This window comes from Cicer arietinum, chromosome 6 (genome assembly GCF_000331145.2).
Source record: "Cicer arietinum cultivar CDC Frontier isolate Library 1 chromosome 6, Cicar.CDCFrontier_v2.0, whole genome shotgun sequence".
NCBI classification, from domain to species: domain Eukaryota; kingdom Viridiplantae; phylum Streptophyta; class Magnoliopsida; order Fabales; family Fabaceae; genus Cicer; species Cicer arietinum.
The window spans coordinates 22,938,288-22,964,942 of record NC_021165.2 but is presented as its reverse complement, the minus strand read 5'-3'; the positions used below and the strand labels follow the sequence as shown (position 1 = coordinate 22,964,942).

The 26,655-nt window shown below is 33.1% G+C and overlaps 2 protein-coding genes across 3 annotated transcripts; both read left to right on the top strand.

Annotated features, from left to right (window-relative positions):
- Positions 1 to 10,874: 10,874 nt before the first annotated feature.
- On the top strand, positions 10,875 to 11,522 carry LOC101489864 (auxin-induced protein 6B-like). The gene has a single exon (XM_004506946.4). It carries the CDS (start codon positions 11,092 to 11,094, stop codon positions 11,371 to 11,373), a length of 282 nt encoding a protein of 93 aa, XP_004507003.1. The 5' UTR covers positions 10,875 to 11,091; the 3' UTR covers positions 11,374 to 11,522.
- A 6,783-nt stretch (positions 11,523 to 18,305) lies between these two features.
- On the top strand, positions 18,306 to 25,169 carry LOC101514502 (auxin-responsive protein SAUR21-like). Of its 2 annotated transcripts, XM_073370291.1 has the most exons (4): positions 18,306 to 18,572; positions 18,742 to 18,813; positions 22,691 to 22,901; positions 24,416 to 25,169. In XM_073370291.1, the coding sequence occupies exons 3-4, from the start codon at positions 22,848 to 22,850 to the stop codon at positions 24,680 to 24,682; spliced, it is 321 nt and encodes a 106-aa protein (XP_073226392.1). In that variant the 5' UTR covers positions 18,306 to 18,572; positions 18,742 to 18,813; positions 22,691 to 22,847; the 3' UTR covers positions 24,683 to 25,169. The 2 variants fall into 2 exon arrangements, with proteins under 2 accessions (XP_073226392.1, XP_004506996.2); XM_004506939.4 differs by lacking the exons at positions 18,306 to 18,572; positions 18,742 to 18,813; positions 22,691 to 22,901 and having other exon boundaries at positions 23,710 to 25,169.
- Positions 25,170 to 26,655: the final 1,486 nt, after the last annotated feature.

Here is a 26,655-nt window from a genome sequence, read left to right as displayed (position 1 = left end):
GGGAAAGAGAAGAAACACCCTCATAATTTTGTTGGATGATAAATTAATTTATAGTTGCATTGATTGAATAGATGGTGGATTATATTGCCACCCCTATGTGAGTTATAAAAATATATCATTCTCACTTAATTTATGGTACAATTTTGTTTTTTAATTTTAAAAATCTGAAATTTATTTGAAAATAAATCAAACAGGTAAAAATTCATATAAATGATGAAATTCACAGTAAAACAAAACCCCAAAAGCTAATGCATATACTAAATACCTCAAATATATTGAAAATTAAGAAGTAACAATTATATTAATTGTAGGCCAAAATAGGAGATGAGAAATCTACTATCTTCCTTTCTCCAAATGTTAATTTCATTATGGTCCAGGAATAATTATGATGGTTGCAGTCACAAACAATTAAGTAAAATTAATATCTTGATCTCCAATGCAATAGTAGTGTCCCAAGGGGCTTTCTTGCAGTTTATGCAGGAGAAAACCATTGTAATGTATCTTATTTGAATCCAAGTTGAAGAAGAACTTGAATTTGATCATCCAATCACAATCCCTTGTATTGTACATAATATTTCTTTCTAGATATCACTTCTCACTTGCATAGGTCATAAAGGAGAAGATAACTTTGAAATCTATACGTCTAGCTTTTGTAAAATTATGGTATATCAAGTACCAACCAACTTGTGTATAGTCTAACATTCTTATTTTTCTAAGTTATGTTAAATATATTTTCAGATTACAATACAATATTCAAATTCAACTTTTTTGACAAGTTAAGACATTGTTATTGATTTGGGTGATGGTTTATAATGAAAGATTTCAGATTTATAAATCCAAAATCTTTTCCCATCCTTTACATGGCAATATTTTACTGCTGTCTTTACAATACAGTCAAGAAAAGTTGCATTATTATCATCTTAAATTCACGAGTCTCTGTTAACTTGGAGTGTCTTCTTTTTTGATTCTTGAATGAAGTCAATATAATGAATTAATGATATTGCTGTACATATTAGGATTCGTTGAGATTAGGAAAATGCTTAAAATGTTTTAACAATCTCTTGTCATAATAACATTCTCATTCAGGAAACATTTTCTGTTTCCGTAGGAATGGCTGATACATGGAACAAAAATGAAAAATCTTACTAATAGAAAAAAAGTTCTTTCTGTACAAATAAGCCTCAACTAATCTATCTCAATCTTCGTTAACACGATCTACAATTGACTCAAGCGAGAAGTGAGGTTTAGGAATTCATCCTCATCGCACGGAATTGTGAGTCCTCCCATTGGATGATCATATCCAAATTCTTGTTCAGCTTGATGTAGTAATTCTTGAAATGATGGTTGGTTCAAGTATGATACTGGAATCACAAATCGCCTCATTTTATCTCCAACATACACTGCGAGATAGCCTTTCGGGACTTCAAATCCCTTGGTAGATGCTTGAGTGTTGGAAAATGATGCCCTTTTGATAATACTTGCTATACGGAAACCCATTGTTTTATTTTATGGTTCTACACAAAAAATACTGATTTATGTCAATGAGAAAGAAATATTTGAGTTCTGATACTTTTAAGATTCAAAAGACTTGTGTTGCTTGAGAACCCAAGGAATAGTGTATATATAGTTGCTAAGGGCCTTTGGAAACCAATTAACCACTTAATGTATTTTGATGTGCTGTAATAGGGCCTAATGAGGGACAATGGATCACATGGTATTGTTTTATAGAGGTCATTTTCAAGGGTTAGGAACTTAAATGGGATAACATGCACATACCCTACCTTTTGAGATTAACTCACTTGAAATTTAGACAATGCATTAGTCAAAGCAACATGATGTTTGTTCTTGCATTTTCCAATGGTAGACATGCATTAGACATCTCACTTGTTCTTCATATTGACAATGCAACTGATATGCCAACAACTAATATTATTTGATTTATGTGCAATTTTTAAACATTGAGAAGGACCCGATTGATATATAGCTCAGAAACAGTGTTAGGAGACAAGAAGAGAACCAATATTAAACACATGATTAAGAGCCACATTTTATATTTTTGCATACCACAAATTTGCGGTCCATGCCTGTCTAATTTGTTAACATAAGGTGGAAGTTGTATTATCTATTATGATATTTGATATTTAGAAAGGTCCTCTAAGACAATACCATGTGAACTTGTATATGCTCTTGTCTCCTATAGTATACTCTTCTACTCCAATCATTCAACTAGCCAATGGTTTCTCAATTTTCTTTTAATCTATATATATTCATGCCTACATACATTTAGGACCAACACAAATCACTCACATCCAAAAGCATTCCTATTTCAAAAACTTTCTTCTTGCTTACAAGTTCTTCTTTAAAACATTTCTTCTCAAATTTTAACACATACAATACAAGTACACAACAATGGGTTTTCGTTTCTCTGGTATCATCAAAAGGACATCATCTTCTCCCAACAGAGCAACTTCAAAAGATGTGAACGTTCCAAAGGGATATCTTGCAGTGTATGTTGGAGAGAAACAAAAGCGATTTGTAGTCCCTGTGTCATACTTGCACCAATCATTGTTTCAAGACTTGTTGAATCATGCTGAAGAAGAGTTTGGATATGATCATCCTACGGGTGGCCTCACCATTCCTTGCACTGAAGATGTATTTCAACATATAACTTTTCGCTTGACTTGAATGAGCTATGAATCTCACACCAAAAGAGACTGACATAGTTTAGTAGAGATATTTTTGTAAACTAGGCATCTTATCAAATTGTAAACATGGGAAAAAATGACCATTAGATTGACAAATTTAAGAGTATATATATTTTTTAATGACAATGAATTCAACTACTCAAGCAACTTCTCTATGTTTTTGGTTTATTGCACTTCAGAACATTTTAAATATATGAGTTATGTTGCTTGCTATAAGAAAAAATGGGCTTGCTACATAAATGTAGACACGAAACTAAATTTTTTAAGTGCCAAAGCCTTAATCATATACGAGGTACCTTCTTTCCTAAGCAAGCGAACATTAACAATTACAGTAACAATGTCAACTATTTCATTGAGTAATACAAACTTATTTTAGCATCAGTCCAACACCTACGGAGGATAAGACGAATTTTAATATGAGACATTTTGAAGGTTATAATACTACCTCTGTCCCTTATTATAAACACCTATGATTTTTTCCCTTCTTGTTAAGAAAAATTGACAGGATAGTTAATGTGTTTATTTTATATGTTAATGTTTCTAAAATATTATTTGCATTTAAATGTGGTAAACTTGATTTTTCATATTCTAAGATAAGTCAATATAATTAATTTTGTGTAATATATATTTTTCAATTGATAACAAAGTCAATCAATTTAATTAATTTATTTTTTGTTGAGACAATATTAATTTTAGTTTTAAAAATAATAGAACATTAAGTCATTATATTAAGTAAATTTTTGAGGTGTAAGGCTATATTGGCTTAGTGTCCTCCTTATCATTATTGGATCGGCCCTGGCCTCATTCTATGGTATCTGTATGGATATTTTTATCTACAGAATTGAATGGTTAATGTGCTATTTGATAGAGTCTAGTAGTGAGAGACAAGGACTCATGAACTACCACATGTTGGTGGTATGTTATGATAGTTAAGAGAAATTTCTTCAATTTTCTATAAATATTTGCACAACAGTTAATGAGTTAATATTTACTTAGATATGCAAGTTACTTCAATACTACATGTTAAATGCTTACTCTAATACATTGAGTAGCTTATAAAAGTGGTTCTTGTCTTGTTCATCCCTAAGAACATTTCTGGTAATAGCACAAACAATTTTGCTATATTAACTCATGACATCATGATCACATTATAGTTTCAGGTTGCACTTAGATGAGTGTACCAACAAGGGTCAAGTTCCATGACTAAAAGTTTCAACAAGGAGAGTATGAAAAAAGATCTTGAAATATTTGACTTTAAACTGAGTGAAGATTATTTAGAGAATATTAAGCAGATCCTACAGAACAGATATTAATACACAGGAGAGATGTGGTTATCTGAAAATTGATCTTGCAAAAAATATGAATATTGTCATATATTTAACAAATCCAACAATTTTAGTGAAAACTCAGTCACCAAGCAAACTCCTTCTAAATAAACATTCACTATCTTGATTTGGTCATTAGGGATAAATAGTAAAATAATCAATAATTGTTAAAGTATAGCTTTTTCCTTTATTTAATGAAGTGTTAGCTGTTGCCCTTGGAGAGTTAATGAGTTAATATTTACGTAGATATGCAAGTTACTTAGTGGCCAAATATTTCTTTGTTAGTTTGTTAATATTGGAGGCTCATTGCTTCAATTGAGATAATTTGATTATCCTCTCCTTTGCACTCTTGTTTGTATATAAACTCAGTGCTCCTTGTAATAATTTAGTTGATAGTTTTTCATTTCCTAATTTTCTTCATGGTCGTGAGTTCTTACTTCATAACTTCAATCATGAGAAGGGCATAGCTCCCCATTCATCATGTGTTGGCACCCCTCAATTAATAAAATGGAATTGCTAGAGCATTAATGTTCCAAGCTAAATTACCAAAATGTCTAGCAACAAGTGGCTTAAACTATTTCAGGACAAATGTGTTGTGTTGTGTGTTCAATGTTGAGCTCAATAGTACAAAATAATTACTGTGTTTAATTAATCCCTTTTTAGAAGCCCATAGCTTGATATATGTCATCAGAAATTTAATAATGGATTCATGATACTACTGTATATAAATTAAAATTCCTTGAGATTTGGAATAAGGTAAAAGTTTTTTAAACAATGTCATGTCATAACATTCTCATTCAGGATTTTTTTGTATTTCCCTAGTAATGATACATGAATAAACAAAATGAAAAATCTTCATAATTGAAGACATTGCTTTCTGTACAAATTAACCTCAACTATGTGAATCAAGAAATAAATAATAATGTATAATTATATTTATCAGTTTTTCTAAAATTAGTTAGACAAATCAGGATTTGATTTGATCCTCTTAATTTGTAATTATTAGATATAAATGTTGTAACGATTATTTATACCGAGAAATATCAAGGCAAAAAGGGCATCAAACCCTATTTTCTGACATGGTATCAGCAGGTTCGATCAAACCTGTGAGATTCTAGTTTATCGGGGTTTATTCAGCGACACACCACTAAGTCGCTCTCGAAATCTCGCACTCGCTGCTGCGGCTGAGATCGTGATTCTTGATTCGTTTTTGGGTTGTCCTTGCTTGAGCGTGTTACTCGTTGCTGCTGCTTGGTCGATTGTCATCGTGATTTCGTCTGCCTCTCGTTGTGAGCATGTCTCTCTGTTGATGCTCTGTTTTTGTGTTGCTGCTCCTGCCCTGTTTTTGTGTTGCTGCTCCTGCCCTGTTTCTCTGCTTCTGTATTGCTGCCCTTTTTCTCTGCTCCTGCTCTGTTTTTGTACTGCTGTCATCATTATTTTTTTAGTACAATAGCATGACTTCTGAAAAAGAAAGAGACAACTTTTGTGTCCGTTTTACTGGCAAGAATTACGCTGCTTGGGAATTTCAATTCAAAATGTATGTTAAAGGAAAAGGATTATGGAGTCACCTTGATGGGGTTTCGAAGGCACCGATAGAGAAAACTGCCTTAGATGCGTGGGAAATCAAAGATGCTCAGATTATTTCTTGGATTCTCAATACTATTGATCCTCATATGATCAATAATTTGCGCTCTTTTTCAACTGCTCAAGAAATGTGGAACTATTTGAAGCGTATCTACAACCAAGACAATACGGCCAAACGTTTTCATTTGGAGCTAGAGTTAGCCAACTACAAACAAGGTAATTTGTCAATTCAAGAATATTATTCTGAATTTTTGAATTTATGGACAGAACACTCTGCTATTCTATTTGCTGCGGTTCCCAAGACTTCTCTCGCGGATGTCCAAGCTGTGTACGACACTAGCAAGCGGGATCAATTTCTCATGAAACTTCGTCCAGAATTTGAGGTTGTTAGAGGTGCTTTGCTGAACAGAAATCCTGTTCCTTCTTTGGATACATGTGTTGGTGAACTTCTCCGAGAGGAACAACGTCTCTTTACTCAAGGAACCATGTCTCATGATGTTGTCACTTCTGAACCTGTTGCATATGCTGCTCAAAGCCGAGGTAAAGGTCGTGATATGCGACAAGTCCAATGTTTCTCGTGTAAACAGTTTGGACATGTCGCTCGTAGTTGTAATATGAAATTTTGTAATTATTGCAAGAAGCACGGTCATATTATCTCTGATTGTCCCACGCGCCCTCCACGACCAACACAACATTCTGTGCAGGCATTCCATGCCACTAAGAGCTCTGCAATTGGTCCTTCCATTCCTAGTGCCTCTAATGGTGGTGCTCTACAGCCCGAAATGATTCAACAAATGGTACTTTCTGCTCTTTCAGCCTTGGGAATTCAGGGTAAGTCTTCTAATGTTTCGAATCCATGGTTTCTTGATTCTGGTGCATCCAATCACATGACGGGTTCTTCTAAATTCTTGCACAATTTACATTCTTATCATGGTAATCAGAAAATTCAAATTGCTGATGGTAATACTATTTCTATCACTAATGTTGGTGATATCAACTCTGATTTTCGGGATGTGCTTGTATCACCTGGACTTGCTTCCAATTTATTGTCTGTTGGACAATTGGTGGACAACAATTGTAATGTTAATTTTTCTCGTGATGGTTGTCTTGTGCAGGAGCAGGTGTCGGGGAAGGTGATCGCGAAGGGGCCTAAAGTGGGAAGATTGTTTCCACTTCAATTTATTTTCAATCATTTATCTCTTGCTTGTAATAGTGTTTTGAATTCTTATGAGGATTGGCATAGAAAATTGGGTCATCCAAACTCTAATGTGTTGTCTCATTTAGTTAAAACTGGTTTATTGGGAAATAAAAATGTTGTTTCTAATGCCTCTGTGCCATGTTCTGTTTGCAAATTGGCTAAAAGTAAAACACTTCCTTTTCCGTCTAGTGCTCATCGTGCTTCCACGTGTTTTGAGATGATTCATAGTGATGTATGGGGACTGTCTCCTGTAACTTCTCATGCTCACTATAAATATTTTGTCACATTTATTGATGATTACAGTCGTTTTACTTGGATATATTTTCTTCGGTTCAAATCTGAAGTGTTTTCTATGTTTAAGAAATTTCTAACATATGTTGAAACTCAATTTCAAACAAGTGTTAAAATTTTTCGCTCTGACTCTGGTGGTGAGTATATGTCTCATGAGTTTCAGGAGTATCTTCAGCAAAAAGGTATTTTGTCTCAACGATCATGTCCAAATACCCCCCAACAAAATGGAATGGCAGAACGTAAGAATCGTCATTTGCTTGATGTAACGCGCACCTTACTTCTTCAAGCTTCTGTACCATCTCGATTTTGGGTGGAGGCTCTTTCCACAGCTGTCTTCCTGATTAATCGTCTTCCTTCTACAGTTATTGATCTTGACTCCCCTTTTTTTCGTCTTTTTAAAATTCAGCCTGATTATAGTGATTTACATACTTTTGGATGTGTGTGTTTTGTTCACCTACCTCCATTTGAAAGACATAAACTTGGAGCGCAATCTGCTCAATGCGCATTTATGGGGTATAGTAACTCTCATAAGGGTTTTGTGTGTTATGATGTTTCTAACCAGCGCTTTCGCATTTCTAGGAACGTAACATTTTTTGATAATCAATTTATGTTTCACTGTCTTTCTCATGCCATGAATGATATTGCTATTCTTCCCAATTTTTCTACTATGCCTCAATCTATAGAACGTTTTAAACCAGGAAATGTATATGTTAGAAAACACAAACAACAGGTTATAACCCCCCTTCTCGACCCTGATCCGCCACCTGATCCTGTTGCGGTTGCACCACGACGTTCTAGCAGAGCGTCTCGTGCACCCGATAGATATTCACCAGACAGGTATAATTCCTCACATGCTTCTTTGTCTGCATCTCTCTCTAGCATATCTATTCCTACTTGTTACTCACAGGCTGTTAAAGATGTGCGCTGGATAAAAGCAATGAATGAGGAACTTCAGGCTCTTCAAGAGAATTTCACATGGGATATTGTCTCTTGTCCTCCTCATATCAAACCCATAGGCTGTAAACGGGTGTATTCTATTAAATTGAATTCTGATGGGTCCTTGAATCGGTACAAGGCTCGATTGGTTGCCTTAGGAAACAAACAGGAATATGGAATTGATTATGATGAGACATTTGCACCGGTAGCCAAAATGACAACTGTTCGCACTGTACTCTCTATAGCTGCTTCTAATGGGTGGACTCTTTATCAAATGGATGTGAAGAATGCATTTCTTCACGGTGATCTCACTGAAGATATTTATATGACTCCTCCTCAAGGTCTATTTTCTTCATCTCATGGTGTGTGCAAGCTCAAACGCTCTTTATATGGTTTGAAACAAGCACCTAGAGCATGGTATGAGAAATTTCGTTCCACTTTACTTGGTTTCTCCTTCATTCAGAGTCAACATGACTCCTCTTTATTTATTCATCGCACATCTACAGGCATTGTTCTACTCCTCCTTTATGTTGATGATATGGTTATTACTGGATCTGACCAGGCATCTATCCAAGAACTTAAACATCAATTGCAAACTGCATTTCATATGAAAGATCTTGGAAACTTGCAGTATTTCCTTGGCCTTGAGGTTCATTCTACCTCAAAGGGTATATTTCTTCATCAACATAAGTATGCGACAGACCTTATTTCTATGGCGGGCCTACAATCAGCTAATCCGGTAGATACTCCTCTTGAGGTTAATGTGAAATATCACCGCGATGAGGGTGATCTATTGTCGGATCCCTTATTGTATCGACAACTTGTGGGTAGTCTTAATTATTTGACAATTACTCGTCCTGACATATCATTTGCTGTTCAACAAGTAAGTCAGTTCATGCACTCTCCTCGCCACCTTCACTTGGCAGCAGTTCGTCGCATAATTCGCTATTTGCTAGGTACCTCTCAACGAGGTCTCTTCTTTCCCATTGGCACAATTCCCAAATTGATTGCCTATAGTGATGCTGATTGGGCAGGGTGTCCCGACACTCGCCGATCAGTCACCGGTTGGTGCATGTTTCTCGGTTCTTCACTGATATCATGGGAAAGTAAGAAACAAGCAAGAGTCTCTAAATCCTCTACAGAATCAGAATATCGTGCTATGTCTACTGCTTGTTCTGAGATAATTTGGCTTCGTGGTCTTTTGGCTGAACTTGGATTCCCTCAAACAGAGCCGACGTCTCTCTATGCCGACAATACAAGTGCTATTCAAATTGTTGCAAATCCTGTTTTTCATGAGCGCACCAAACATATTGAAGTAGATTGTCACTCTATTCGTGAGGCCTATGATAATCAGATTATATCCATCCCTCACATCAATACTCAGTTTCAAGTTGCAGACATTCTTACCAAAGCTGTTCCTCGCCCGCGCCATCAGTTTCTAGTTAGCAAATTGATGCTTCTTGACCAGCCGCATCAATTTGAGGGGGGATGTGAATCAGGAAATAAATAATAATGTATAATTATATTTATCAGTTTTTCTAAAATTAGTTAGACAAATCAGGATTTGATTTGATCCTCTTAATTTGTAATTATTAGATATAAATGTTGTAACGATTATTTATACCGAGAAATATCAAGGCAAAAAGGGCATCAAACCCTATTTTCTGACAAACTATTCTATCTCAATCTTCGTCGGTATGATCTACAACTCACTCAAGCGTGAAGTGAGGTTTAAGAATTCATCTTCACTGCATGGAATTGTGAGACCACCCATTGGATGATCATATCCAAATTCTTCTTCTGTTTGATGTAGTAATTCTTGAAACAATGGTTGGTTCAAGTATGATACTGAAATCACAAATAGCTTCATTTTATCTCCAACATAGATTGTGAGATAACCTTTTGGCACTTCAAATCTCTTGGTAGAATCTTGGGTATTGAAAAATGATGCTCTTCTGATAATACCTGCTATATGGAAACCCATTGTTTTTTTAATGGTCCCCCCAAAAAAAGTACTAATTATGTCAGATGATTGGATGAGAAAGAAATATTTGAATTTTGATGATTTAGGATGCAAAAGACTTGTGTTGCTTGAGAGCCCAAGGAATAGTGTATATATAGTTGCTAAGGGCCTTTGCAAACCAATAAACGTATTTTGATGTGCTGTAATAGGGCCTAATGAGGGACAAGGGATCACATGGTATTGTCTTATAGAGGTCATTTTCAAGGATTAGGAAGTTAAATGGGATTACATGCTCATACCCCACTTTGTGAGATAATGGCCAACAAATAACCTACTTGAAATTTGAGAGTTGAGACAATGCTTAATGAAAGAAACCTGATGTTTGATCTTGCATTTTGATATAGCTAATCCAATGGTAGACATGCATTGGACATCTCACATATTTCTTTAGATTTGTAATGCAGCTTATATACATCTGCCAACTAATATTATCTGAATTATGTCCAATTTTTAAACCTTGAGAAGGGCCTGATTGATAGAGTCCAGAAACAGTGTTAGGAGACAAGAAGATAACTCAATATTGATCCCAAGCCACTATGAACCACATTTTATATTTTGCAAGACCAATTCCATGAATTTTCAATTTTGCATACCGAACTTTGCGGTCCATGCCTTCCTAAATAAGTATTAAGGTAAATTAAATTTTCTCTTGCATGGATAATTCTGTTTTTTGGTGGTGTGATATGTTGGATTTCTTTTACAGAAGGTGGGACTTGTATTAACTATTATGACATTTGATATTTGACAAAGACCTCTAAGACATTACCATGTGAACTTATATATGCTCTTGTCTCCCTGTAGATCCTATGACCCCATCTCAATCCTGTACTATAATACACCCCTCCTACAGCAACCATTCAAGTAGCCAATGGTTTTTCAATTTTCATTTATCTATATATATTCGTGGCTGCAAGCATTTAGAACCAACACAAATCATTCACATCCTAAAGCATTCCAATTTCAAAAACTTGCTTCTTGCTTACAAGTCTTTCTTAAAAAATAATTTCTTCTCAAGTTTTAACACAAAAAATGGGTTTTCGTTTACCTGGTATCATTAGAAAGGCATCATCTACTCCCAACAGAGCAGCTTCAAAAGCTGTGGATGTGCCAAAGGGATATCTTGCAGTATATGTTGGAGAGGAACAAAAGCGGTATGTGATCCCTGTATCATACTTGAACCAACAATTGTTTCAAGACTTGCTGAGTCAAGCTGAGGAAGAATTTGGATATGATCATCCCACAGGTGGTCTCACCATTCCTTGCACTGAAGATGTCTTTCAACATATAACTTCTCGCTTGAATGAGCTATGAATCTGACACCAAAAGGGACTGACATAATTTAGTATAGATATTTTTGTAATCTAGGCATCTTATCAAATTGTAAAGATGGTAAAAAATGACCATTAGATTGAAATTTTTGTAGAGTATATATATATTTTTAATGACAATGAATTCGTCTACTCAAGGACCTCGTCTGTGTTTTTGGTTTATTGCACTTGAGAACTTATGAAATATGACTACATGAGTAATGTTGTTTGGCATAAAAAAATATTGGTATTCTGAAAATTGTCAAAGCTGGAATGGAAGATAAATTTACAATGGTGAAAGTTAATTTACCAAGTAGTTTCTTTTTCCAATTTTTAAAACTACATAATATGGACATGAAACAAAGCCTTAATCATACATGAGGTACCTTCCCTTCATAAGAAAGTGCACAATAACAAGGTCAAATATTCCACTGAATAACACAGGCCTCATTCTATGGTGCTTGTATGGATATACTTATCTACTGAATTGAATGTTTAATGTGCTATATGATGTGTTATAGTGAGAGATAAGTGCTCATGAACTACCACATGCTATTGTCTTATAAGTCTCCATCAAGAATCAGAAGAGATTAAAGAGTAAATGGCCCCCTTTGTAGAAATTAAAGAGATTTGTACAGTAAGGAACTTAATTATTGTTTAACAGATGTAATTAATTGTTTCTTATGTTCAAGACATCTGACATTTCACTCTTATTTTGTCCATAGCTGTTTGATCTATCTCTAATCGGATTAGTCATAATAAGTTTATTCATTGCTAAAATGGTGGTATGATAGCTAAGAGAAATTTCTTCAATCTTTGATAAACAATTAGTTAGCTGTCTGCTGTACAACAAAACTACTACAGATCCAAAAGCAGTATAGACTCACAGCTGGTTTTGAAATAAAACATGTTTTCTTATTTCATAGTAAGGTAAAATTCGTTCTTCATGAATTATAGAACAGGAGAAAAGTTAAAAGGCATTAAACAAGAAGAGCATATGCAAGACAAATATATCTCTTTGTATTATTATTCTGCATATAAGTTTGTAGTACAAAATCATTGAAAATTTTCCTAACTAGTCACAATCTCTCTGTCCATAATCATCTCACTCAGTTGTTTTTCTCTCTCACTAACTAGATTATAATGAAAAAATAAGTGAGTGCCGGCCTATACAAATTTGCCTCAAATAATCTATGTCAGCTCCTTCTTCTGAAGAGATCAGCAAAAATTCAAACGAGAAGTAATATCTAAGAAAACGTCTTCTCTGCAAGGAATTGTGAGACCACCCGTTGGATGCTCATATCCGAATTGTTCCTCAGCTTGGTTCAACAATTCCTGGAATGAAGTTTGATTCAAATATGATATTGGGATTACAAACCGCTTCATTTTCTCTCCTACATACACTGCAAGATATCCCTTTGGCACATCCACGCCTTTAGAAGATGCTTGGTTTGCAGCCCTTCTGATGATACTAGGTAAACGAAAACCCATTTTTTAATGTGTTTGAAAAGTAGAGATTGGTCTAAAAAAGAAAGACTTGTGTATAGAAGACTCAAGTTTCTGAACTTAAAATGCCTTGGGATGTGAATGATTTTGTTTTGATTCTAAATGTTTGCAGCCATGAATATATATAGATGTAAGGATATGTAAAATAGAGTTGGCAACTTGAATGGTCAGTGAAGGAGGGCCATAAGAACTGAGATGCATGGGAGCCACAGAACCCAAGGGAGACAAGGTCGTATAATAGATCACATGGCGTTGCCTTAGATGACTTTCTCAAATTTCAACATCAAATACTCAAATGTCAAAATAGTAGATAATGCAAGTCCCACCTCCTTAAGAAAAGGCCAACATATAATTAACCCACTTGAAATAATGCAGACTAAATAATCACAAACATGTAGAATGATGTATGTATGATGGCTAGTTATCCATTGACTCATAGTATGTGAAGAAGATAATCACTTACCAGCTGGACATCAGCATTATCAAAATGAAAGAAAACATGTCCACAGCATGTTTATAAAGTTATGAACTTACCAATTAATACATGAATAAATATGAAGTTGTACTTGTATTGGACATTGTTTTAAAGGGTGGGGGTACAATTTAAGACAACATCACATGATATCGAATCCTATGCTTTCCTCTCTATTATTTGACCCTTTCAAACAATCATATAGCTTGGAATTGGGTTTCAAGAGAACCTCTATAACTATAAATACACTTCCTCTTGCATTTACAAACAACATAAGTAATTGCAATCCTCTAGTGTTTAGTTACATTTGAGATCTTTGCTTTGGTTTTCTGATAAATTGCAAAAATTACTGGTATTCCTGCTTTGCAAAAGTTTGTCTTAGAAATTTTTGTAGGACAAACATGAAAGACAAATTTGCAAAAAAGTTTATTTTAATAAACTACATAATGTATATAAGAAATTAAAATTTTGAGGGGCCAAAGTCCCAATCATACATGAGTTACCTTCCCTTCTTAGGCAGGTGCGCACAATAACAATGACTTAATATCCAAGATAACTATACACCCTAAATAAACAGTCATTCTAAGGCAAAAACTTTTGTTACAGGGATGGAGTGATTGATTTAATAATTCTTACATAACTACTGTCCAGTGGACTTATTTTTTTTAGCTGTTTTAATTAATGATTACTGAAGTGGTTGGCTATTTGGCACAATTCTGGGACCAAACTGTCTACCAATTTCCAAGTAATAGTAACATTATTTAGGGAGATAGGATATTGTCACAATTTGTGGTCTTCTCTTATCTCCAATTCCATTAATTAGTAGGTATTAGGTAGATTTCAAGGTTTACATCTCAGATCCCAAGAGCTAATTTTATGGCTATATTTGAGGAACCTGTGTGATATATTTTGAACTTGCCTGCTGGAAGAATGCGATTATTAGCTTATTGGTTGTAAAGTCTCTTTCTAAAGTGGCAATTAAGTTGGCATAAGTTTTCAAGTCTCAAGTAATAATTTTTTATATAATTAAACAACCATGAAATAATACCATGTGACATCTCATTGGTACTTGTCTCTTCCTAGACCCCATCAAATAATAGCTCACAACCACACAACTCAGCTGATAATTGTCAGTTTCCGCAAAGACTCCTATAACTACATATCTATCTATATATACTCATCATCATGACATTCTCAAGCAGCAGCAATACAAGTCACTCATAAAATACAAATTCAAAAATATTTATTTCTTTATTTGGTACACAAGCTGTTGCATTTATTTTGTGTTTTGCAACTCATAATAACAATATGGGCTTCCGCTTACCTGGTATTAGAAGGTCATCATCTTTCAAGGTTGTTGAAATACCAAAAGGCTTTCTTGCAGTTTATGTTGGAGAGAAAATGAAACGGTTTGTAATTCCCATTTCATTCTTGAATCAAGCTTCCTTTCAAGAATTATTAAGTCAATCAGAACAAGAATTTGGATATGATCATCCAATGGGTGGTCTCACAATTCTTTGCGGAGAAGAAACTTTCTTAGATCTCACTTCTCACTTGTGAATGTTAAATCACACTAAAGGAGACTGACATAGATATTAGTTAGTTGAAACAAATTGTACATGAGGCACTTTCATTTTTCACTATTTTCTAAGAGGAAATGTCATTGAACAGAGAGATATTTGAGTTTTAGGCCAAATCTCAGTGACCCACTGTATACATCTTATTTTTGCATGAAAAATTATATATATTAACAGTCACTTTTATGCATATTATCTTAGTTTTCTTTATTTTATTACTATTTATAACATCTGATGTTCTGCTGTTACTGTCGTCCGATAAGTTTATAATATCTTATAAGAATAAAGATTTCAAGGGTCAAATTTTAGACTTGGTCATAAAAGTTCTAATACCACATCACGACAAAATCTTTCAAAACCTTAAATTGTTAAGTGAAAACAAATAAATGGTTTATCAAGCAATGAAGTTAAATCCAAATTCCTAATGTAACTGAACTTTTAACCTTAATCAAAATATCTGATTCTTTAATTGACCTTAAATAAGAGAAAACACTACGGAAGATGATCTAAAATTGTACTTGGATTCAATGACTATTCCTACACTAGAGAGTCACATGACATTCTATATCAGAGGATAATGGATTCATACATTAAACTTCCATTCGATATATAATTGTAAATCATCCTAGGGATGATCAATCCCTACAAAGCATGAAGTATGAAATCATTACTTCCAATTTAATCTTTGAATTAATCACGTGTACAAGTTTATTCGTGAGTGTATAATTTTTTATTTATCTCTTTTTAGTTCTTGTGAAGTACTAATACTGAAATTTAAGACTAAACTTCAACCAGTAGGTTTATTGCCCTTTTTGTGGCAGAAATAAGATGGATCCTAATCCACTGCTTCATTGATCTATTTCCTTCGATTCCAAAATATGCTGAACAAATCAAAGCAACGGATTTCTCTCAGTAACAATCCAACAAAACTATTACTGATCCAAAAACAGTATAAACTCAAGGCTGGTTTTGAAAAGAAACATATTTTTGCTTCTTTCTAAGGTAAAATTTGTTCTTCATGAATTATGGAACAGAAGAAAAGTTAAAAGGCATAAAATCAGTAGTGCAAATTCAAGAAAAGTATATCTCTTAGTAATATATTTCTGCATATAGTTTGTAATACAAATTCATTGAAAACTTTCCTAAATAAGTCGTAACCTCTTTGTCCATAATCATCTAAGTAAGTTGTTTTTCTTTCACATACAAAAGGTAGACTATAATGAAAAATAAGTGAGTGCCTACTGTACAAAATTGCCTCAAATAATCTATGTCAGCTCCTTCATTCGAAGGGATCAACACAAATTCAAACGAGAAGTAATATCTAGGAAAACGTCTTCTCTGCAAGGAATCATGAGACCGCCTGTTGGATGGTCATATCCGAATTGTTCCTCAGCTTGGCTCAACAATTCTTGGAATGATGTTTGGTTCAAATATGATACTGGGATCACGAACCGCTTCATTTTCTCTCCTACATACACTGCAAGATAGCCCTTTGGCACATCCAGACCTTTTGAAGATGCTTGGTTTGCAGCTCTTCTGATGATACTCGGTAAACGAAAACCCATTCTTGTATGTCTTTTGAAAAGAAGATATTGGTCTACAAATGAAAGACTTGTGTGTAAGAAGAATGTTTCTGAATTTCAAATGCTTTGAATTGTGAATGATTTTGTGTTGGTTCAAAATGCTTGCAGCCATGAATATATATAGTGAACATATATTATTGAAAGGATATGTAACAAACAGTTGGGAACTTGAACTATTACTGGGTGCGACAGAAACTAAGGGAGACAAGGGCATATAGATCACATGGTGTTGCCTTAGATGTCTTTCTCAAATTTCAACATCAAATACTCAAATGTCATAGTAATAGATAATACAAGTCCCACCTCATTGTGAAAATGCTAGCATATTAATTCACTTGAAATACTACAGACGTATAATCACAAACATGTAGGTTGATCTATCATGATCTATACACTTACCAGCTGGACATCAACACTATCATAGTGAAGAAAACATGTCTAAAGCATGCTCAGAAAATTATGAAGGATTAGTTAATGTATGAACAAATATGAGGTTGTACTTGAGAAGGTGAGTTACAATCTTTAGACAACACCACATGCTATATCATCTTATTTTCAATACCCTTTTAACTCTTTCAAACAATAATTTAGCTTGGAATTTGGTTTGCAAGAGAACCTCAATAGCTATAAATGTACTTACAGTTTCCTTCAAAAACAACACAAGTCATTGACATCCTCAAGTATTATTTACAATACATCCTTCTAAATATTTTTAGAACTTTGCTCTATTGAGTTTGTTCTTCCCTCAAAGAAGCACAAAAAATGAGTTTTCGGTTGAATGTTATTCGACGAGCATCATTAACAAAAGTGCCAAAGGGCTATGTTGCGGTGTATGTTGGAGAGAAACATAAGCGGTTTGTGATCCCAATATCATACTTAAACCAACCATCATTTCAAGACTTGTTGAGTCAAGCTGAAGAAGAGTTTGGTTATGATCATCCTATGGGTGGCCTAACAATTCCTTGCATTGAAGATGTCTTTCAACATATAAATTCTCGCTTGAATGAGTTATGAATCTGACACCAAAAGAGATTGACATAGTTTAGTAGAGATATTTTTGTAAACTAGACATCTTATCAAATTGTAAACATGGTAAAAAATGACCATTAGATTGACAACTTTATAGAGTATATATATTTTTTAATGACAATGAATTTGAATACCCAAGCAGAGACTTTCATTTTTCAGTTTTTTTTTTAAGTGGAAACACCATAGAACTTAGAGATATTTGACTTTTTTGGGTCAAATTTCAATGAATTTTTGTATACATCTTATTTTTGCAACTATAGTATCTGTCACATCATAAAATTTGTTTCAGATCACTTATATTTTTATGGGACACTTTTATATGCTTCTAGAATTCATCTCACACATTTTATTTCTAAATTTAATTTTTTCATCTCACACATATGTTGAGAACCAACACACAAAAGCTCGTCATGAAAATAATTTTACTATGGAAAACTTATTTTTCTTTGGATACGAATAATTTGTTTTTCTTTAACTAAGGACCCATTGAATACTTTTGAATTTTTAAACCATAAAATGACATTTTCAATTCCTTTATTCTTTTAGATTTTTAATTCAACTATATATAAACAAGTACCACGGTTCACTTTAGCCAAGATATTATAATGTCAAATAGCATAACAAATTTGTTTTGGTAGCGTTCGTGACACGTCCCGTGCCAAATTTAAAAAAAAATATATAATAATAATAATAATAATAATAATAATAATTAATAATAATAAATAAAAACAAATTAACCCCACTCACTCTCACTCTCTTTCCATCTCACTCCCTCATTTTCTCCTATTTCTTCTCTCTCTCCCTCTCGGCACACAATCCCCTCCCCCATTTTTGTTTCTTTTCCTTCCCTTCTTCTTGCTTCTTCTCACTCTATTACTCAAACCCTCAACCCTTAAAAGGGATTTAACATCCCCGCAAGCACAATTTCTCAAACTCCTACAAATTCTTTTGGTTGACATTTTTGGGTTAGGGTTTGTGTTCTAAGGAAGGAAAAACGTACTCATCTCTTGAGAGTTGTTTATTGAGACTCATTGAGGTAAATGCACAACTCTAATCCTAATATGAATTCATAGAAAAATGTAGATTTGAGTAAAAATATTATTTTGTGCTTAGAGTATATTTAAATGATTTTCATGGTTTCCTAGAGTTAGCTAAACTTTAGAATAGATTTTTTCTAAAGCCTTGGAAATATTTTTGATACTCAGATTTGTCAACTGAGACCCTACCGGCTACTCTGAGAGTTGTTGAAGAGCAAATTTAGATGATTCTCCATAGCTGTGAGTTGACGACGATGATCGTCATATATTTTTATAATGCTATTATAATTATTTTACTTGTTTTCTATATTAAAGTATTTATTGAAAAATTTGGGGAACACAACCTTTGAAATTTATCTCGATTTCATCAATTATTTAATTTAATGGTCGTTGTTATATAATATGCTATTAGTTTAACTTACGTATGAACTAAAGTATTTAAATATTGAATTGTTATGCGATTGAATATGTTTTCCATGAATTATGATGAAATAATTTTAAATACTTGTTTTGAAAAACCGTTGTTATAATCATTAGAGCGTTAACTGTGTTAGGTGCACCTAGTTACCTCATGTTAATTAGGGAGAGTTGCCCGTTAGATGGAGTCGCCCTTGTGAGAAAGGTTATCCGTATGAGGAGAGGGTTATCAACGAGATGTAAGCTCCCTAATCGATACGTGATGATGCGTTGCGGGATTGAGAGGAGAGGACCATCTGTTAGATGGAGCCGCCCCTAAGGGAAATGTCACCCTTATGAGGAAAGGGCTATCAATGAGATAAAGCCGCCTCTTGGTTTTAAAAATTTGTATTGTTACTTGTTTGATTTTTTTTTTTATGATGATTTTAAGGTTGTTCATTTTGATTTCGGTTCGTTATTAACTGGATTTTTAATATTTCTGTCAAGTGATTAAATTATAAGTTTAATGACTATATATGTGTATATATTTAAATTTAGAATTTTTCTAGATTTTTAAGTAATATTGTTTAATGTAATTGCCGCCCGATTGTAAAACAGTTATTCGTGCCTTTTTGTGTTTCCCTTTTAATTGATGGTGGTTGTTGTTTCCTCACTAAATCTTTGTGACTTACCCCTTCATGTTGCTTATTTTTTTCCAAATTTGCAGGCAGCTGAGTAGAAATCTGTTATTTGATTCAAGTCTCAACATATTTCTTTTTGGTAGGACTCTTTGATCGAGGACCATTTTTTTGTATCGTCTGTTGAGTCTATGTCAATTGCAGCTATTTTGGAGTCTATAAGTTTTTTTTTAGAAATTGTATTAAACGATTAGATTATGTTCTTTGAATTGTGACTGAATTTAGAATTTAACAGGGATTTTATAAATTTGGGAATGTTGAAGTTACATAGGGTACTCTGTCAAAATTTCGAGAAAAAGTATATATATATATATATTTTTTTTTTTTTAAATGGTAGAGAACGATTTAATTGTTTAATTGTTAAGTTAGTTGTTAGGCTTGCTAGGTTAGGAGTATAGCTTGTGCGCCAGTCACGATATTAAATTTTCGGGTCGTGACAGTTCGGCCATAAACACTAACCCAATTGTCACAACCTGAAAACTAAACACCGTGACCGGCGTACAAGCTATACTCCTAGTATGACAAGCCTATCAACTAACTTAACAAATTACGCAAATAAATAGTTCTAAATAACTATTTCAAAAAATATATAATTTTTCTCGAAATTTCGACAAAGTACCTTTTGTAACTTCAATGTTCCCAAATTTATAAAATTCCTGTTTAATTTTCAATTCAGTCATAATCCAAAGAGCATAATCTAATTGTTTAATACATTTTCCGAAAGACTTTCTAGATTCCAATAGCTGTAAAATACATTATGACTCAACAAACATTACAAAAAAAGGTTCATCGATCAAAGAGGCCTACCAAAACAAATATGATTGAGACTTGAATCTACTAACATCTTGCTACTCAACTGCTTGTGAATCTGAAGAAAAAAAATAAACAACATGAAGGGGTAAGTAGACTTAGTGAGGAGACAACAATCACTATCAATTAGAAGGGAAACAAAAAAAGGCACGAATAATTGTTTTACAATATTGTGACAATTATGTTAAACAATGTTACTTAAAAATCTAGATAATTCTCAAATAAAATATACACATATAAAATCATTAAACTTATAATTTAGCAGTTCATATAGAAATAGTAAAAATTCAATTAATAGCGAAGCGAAATCAAAATGAACAACCTTAAAATCATTATAGAAAAACAAACAAGTAAAAATAAATTTTTGAGAACCAAGAGGAGGTTTCATCTCATTGATAGCTATTTTCTCCTAAGGGTGGCTCCATCTAATGGATAGCCCCTCTCCTTTCAATCCCGCAACGCATCATAACATATCAATTAGGGAGCTTTCATCTTGTTGATAGCCCTCTCCTCCTATGGATGACATTTCTCACAGGGACAACTCCATCTAATGGGTAACTCTCCCTAATTAAAAAGAGGTAACTAGGTGCACCTACCGCCACCGCCGTTAAGGATTTCACAATTATAACGATTTTCATAACACATATTTAAAACCAATAAATAAATCAAACTACAAACATATCACATAACAAAGACCTTGAAAATAATTAAGGATGAAATCGAGAAAAAACATAACAAACATAAATTGCAATTAGGATGTTTGTTCTAATTATGTTTGTTATGCAAGAACACACATCCTAATTATGTTTGTTATGTGAATAAATTGATTATTTAAAATTTATGTTATAAATTGATTGAGAAATTAAAAGAACACGTTGCAATAGATAAATTTGAAGAATTGTCAAATAGAATGAATGCAATACTTTGGTTTAAACAATAATTCAATTACCAATTGATCATTTAAAATTTATGTTACAAATTGATTGAGACATTAAAAGAAATACATTGATGATGATATATTATGTTAATTAGTAGATATGTTTAAATTTAGAAGACATAGAAGTTTAGTGATATTAAAAATTTAAGTTTAGAAGACAAAGAAGTTTAGTAAGACTAAAAAGTTTTTTTTTAACAAAATAAAGTTTAGTAACATAAAATGTGAAAACAATAGTCACATACATTAATAGATTAAGTAACCGAAAATGATGAAAATGAATTGCATTTAGAGATATGAATGATAAAGTATTACACTAGAATTTAGAAATGGTGAATGATTGTAGAGAATGACCCATTATATTTTTTATGATGTGTAACAAATTTAAATAAGTGGCACATAAATAGATGATGCGTCATTGAAGAAGGTTGAGATGTTATTTTAATATATTATAAAAGATAGATTTATACAAGTAAGAGGTACAAAATTTCATGGTTAAGAATAATATGTCATGGTAGATGATATGCATAATGAAGTCAAGAAAAAGTAAAGAAATACATATTATATTAAAAATGTAATTTATAAATATATTAACTGATTGTGGGGAAAATAGTTCGTATCAGTCAGTAGCATATGGATTTTAGAATCCGTTACCATAAGGAACTGGAGGCTCTATTAGAAGTTAGTTTTGTCAGTCAAAGCACAACAAAATAAAATAATGAACATAGATCTCTGTCTCTTTGTATTATATTTTGGTAAAAAAGTTTACTACATAAATTCATTGAAAATTGTCCTACACAAGTTCTACTCTCACTGTCCATAACTATACTCAAGTGCCTGCTGTACAAAATTGTCTTAAATAATCTTTCAGCTACTTCCACAAATGGATTTAGCAAGTATTCAGGCGAGAAGTGATATCTAAGAACAAATCTTCTCCACATGGAATAGTTAGACCACCCATAGGATGATCATATCCGAATTGTTCCTCAGCTTGGCACAACAATTCTTGAAACCATGTTTGGTCCAAGTATGATACAGGAATCACAAACCGCTTCATTTTCTCTCCTACATATACCGCAAGATAGCCTTTTGGCACATCCACACTTTTTGAAGATGCTGCCCTTCTTATGATAGTAGGTAAACGAAAACCCATTCTTGTATTTCTTGTAAAAAGAAGATACTGGTCTAAAAATGAAAGACTTGTGTATAAGAAGAATGTTTCTGAATTTCAAATGCTTTGGGTTGTGAATGATTTTGTGTTGGTTCTAAATGCTTGCAGCCATGAATATATATAGATGATTGAAAAGATATTTAACAAACGTACAGTTGGCAACTTGAATTATCAGTGAAGGAAGACCATGAGAATAGATATGCATGGGGGCCATAGAATCAAAGGGAGACAAGGGCATATAATAGATCACATGGTGTTGTCTTAGATGGTTTTATCAAATTTCAACATCAAATACTCAAATGTCATAATAATAGATAATGTAAGTCCCACCTCCTAGTGCTAATGCTAGCACAATAATTCACTTGAAATAATACAGATGTATAAAATATAATCACAAACATATAGTTTGGTCTATAATGGTCTATCTATAGTTATCCATCACTGCCTTATAGTCACTTATCAACTGGACATAATGAAGAAAACATGACTAAAGCATGTTTAAAACATGATCAAGTACTAGTTAATGCATGAACAAATATGAGGTTGCACTTAAGCACCTCTCACTTAGTTGCAGGTGGAGGCTTTGTATTGGACATTGTTTGAGAAGATGGGGTACAATCTTAAGACAATACCACATGCTATCTCATTCTATGCTTTTAACTCTTTCAAACAATAATTTAGCTTGGAATTGGGTTTCCAGAGAACCTCAATTAATATAAATATAATTACAATTGCCTTCAAAAACAGCAAAATCATTGATATCCTCAAGTATTAGTTACACCATTTTTTTAAAATTTGAGATACTTTCTCTGTTGAGTTTTTTCTTCCCTCAAACAAGGACAAAAAATGGGTTTCCGGTTAAATGTTATTCGGCGAGCACTACTAATTGATAGACCAACAACTTCAAAATCAGCAGAAGTTTCAAAGGGATATGTTGCGGTGTATGTTGGAGGGAAACAAAAACGGTTTGTGATCCCAATATCATACTTGAACCAACCATCATTTCAAGACTTGCTGAGTCAAGTTGAAGAAGAGTTTGGATATGATCATCCTATGGGTGGCCTCACAATTCCTTGCACCGAAGATGTCTTCCAACATATAACTTCTCGCTTGAATTGGCTATAAATCTCACATTGTAACAAAGAATATTGACATAGATTAGATAAGTAGATACATTTTGTAGAACAAGAATCTTCTTAATTTGTATAGATTACCACTTTTCATGAGAAATGTCAAGAGTGCTACTGACAAAAAATTGTTTTCTGTTTTCTTGTTTAATATCAATTACAGTTTTCACAACTCCTGCAGTTTGGCAGTTTATGCACAAATATCATGACTGTTTTCTGTAAAATAAATTAATTAATTTTTTTTCCTGATTTGTTCTAATAAATTCCTTAGTAGTGAAGAACCATTTCGTTAGAAAAGTTTCCCAAAATTCCACCACATCTAGCTACTTTTATAAACAATTAATTTGAAGGCTAAATTTATCAATGAATTGAATTTTATGTGTCATTTGTCAACACGTATATGTTTCCCTTGTCTAGAGGGAAGTTCCCCCTGCCACAATTCAATGTACCAATCTTATTTTACCTAAAGTGTTAGGCCCATGTCTTACTATTTATATGTCTAGTTTCTATATCACAACCAACTTCTAGATCATTCATTCATATAATACCTATTTACCTCTATATATATATATATATACACATGTAACATCCCAAAATCCTTCATCAAGTTTACACACTTTTCCATCAACTAGTCCTTTCTTCAAAATCTGTCATCAACTTCTCTGAAAAAATAATAATGGCTATTCGTTTGCCTTTGATCATGCAGGCTAAGAAGCATATCCTCTGCAGCACACTTTCAAGCAGCAAAAAAGTGTCATCTGTTAATATACCAAAAGGTTATTTGGCAGTATATGTTGGAGAAGAGAAAAAGAAGAGATTTGTGGTTCCAATATCATACTTGCATGAACCTGCTTTTCAACAATTGCTTTGTAAAGCTGAAGAAGAATTTGGGTTTAATCATCCAATGGGTGGTCTCACCATTCCTTGCAGAGAAGAAATCTTTGTTAGTGTTACTTCTCAATTGGAAGTTTAATCACAAACAACAAACAAATCACCAAGTTCATCATATATCACATACTTTTCTCTGCAAAGCCACTTGAATAAAGTGTCAGAAAAGACTCGTGTTGGTTTGTAGGCATAGCTAGCAATCCTGAAAGCAGTCTGAGATGTTACACCATCCATTGCATATCACAACAGATTGAGAGCAAGAGTGATAAGTACACAGGTTCCTGTCAAGCCATGATCTTTGCAGCCATTTCATCAAATGGACTATACAGTACCAAATATTACTAGAAACCTTTCTGCTTTGAATCCTGTTGAAATTAGCAGAACACATGCATGCATTAGGGATATAATTTCATTCTTGAAGAGTTTATCATCTGGTCTCAGAAAATGTCATGATGAATAAGATTAGTCTAGAGAATTACATCTAGAAGCATTGATTTAAGGTACCAGAGATATGTTGTAAAGCATTTTTGTATATTATGAAATGAGAAAAACAAGGAATTTATTTAACTACTCTTACAACTTGTAGCTTTTATATTATTTTCATGGATCAATTGATATTTAATCCATGCCTCTTGTTTCTCTTATATACTACAAAAACTGAATATGTAGTACAACCATGGATACGATACGACACAAATATCCAAATACTATAAACTTTTAAAATTTAGACTTAATTGCAGTTTTAGTTCCTCTATTATTACCAATTCACGGAAATGGTTCCCCTATTTTTGGTCCCTCCATCAGATTTTTAAACTAAAAAATGTATAATTGACATAATTTTAGTATTTTAGTGACGTGACATACAATTCTACGATATAGAGCCATCTAGGTGCATTAATTATTCATATGTCATTGATTAAATAAAAAATATGAAAAATTTTCAAAGTTGAAAGTTAAATTTTTATTGCGTTTTATATTATCGTATCATATGTCACATTATTTAAAAAATTCGAAGGAAAGATCAAAACTGTCGATTTTTAAAATAAGGGGACCAATTTCGTAAATAAGTAAAAATAGAAGAACTAAAATTGCAATTAAACCTAAATTTAAGATATGACACGACCTAAATACAATAACAAAATTTTATGCAAATTACTTGTGGAGATATTGATCATTACTCATTCACTCTCATTAAATTATATATGTTGCATTGCGTCGATTACAGTGGGGTGTTGATGGAATGGAGACAATCAAAAGGACTTTCCGTGCTCTTCACAAGAACTTATCCTTCAAGTAGTTATGACAGAGAAAACCATTGATTTTGATTGGAGAATTGTAACATGCAACCGATATTGAATTTAAGCTCCTAGAAGACTACTGACCCAATGTCCAAATATTAATCGAAATTTGAAGAAGTTTCTTGTAGTTATCAAGGATAATGTATTATAACTAGTCCATATAGAGACCAAGTAGATATATACAAAAAAGTGAAAATGTGAGTTGACTTGAGCATGACATGTCTTGAACATAACGACTAAGGATATTGATTAAACAATTAAAAAAGGATACCTTGCAAATAGCAAGCATTATTAGAAGGTCAACCTTTTTTCCAATTCAAGCAACTTCAAAGGGACTTGAAGTTCCAAAAGGATACCTTGCGGTCTATGTTGGAGATAAAATCAAGCATTTCGTGATTCCAATATCATATTTGAATTAACCTTCATTTCATGAATTATTATGTCAAGCAAAAGAGGAATTCGGATATGATCATTCAATGGGGGGTCTCACAATTCCATGCAACGGGGATGAATTCTTAAACCTTACTTCTTGCTTAAAACCATACTAATAGAGCCTGAGATTAGTTAGTTGAGGAAAATTTGTACAGAAGGCACTTTCTTCTATAGTAAAGGTTTTTCATTTTCGTTCTTCCTTGTATAGAAAAATGATACCTGAATGAGAATATTGTGACAAGACATTGTCAAATAACTTCTAGCTTTAGTAAAATCACTCCCAAGAATTTTAATATATAAAAAAATTATCATTATCAAATTGAGTTAA

Bases quoted from the DNA above. Each gene is read 5' to 3' on its own strand.
- LOC101489864 (XM_004506946.4), top strand. From the start codon at position 11,092: ATGGGTTTTCGTTTACCTGGTATCATTAGAAAGGCATCATCTACTCCC.
- LOC101514502 (XM_073370291.1), top strand. From the start codon at position 22,848: ATGGTTTTATCAAATTTCAACATCAAATACTCAAATGTCATAATAATA. The intron at 22,902-24,415 runs GTAAGTCCCACC...TTGATCATGCAG, and splicing joins ATGTCATAATAATAGATAAT to GCTAAGAAGCATATCCTCTG.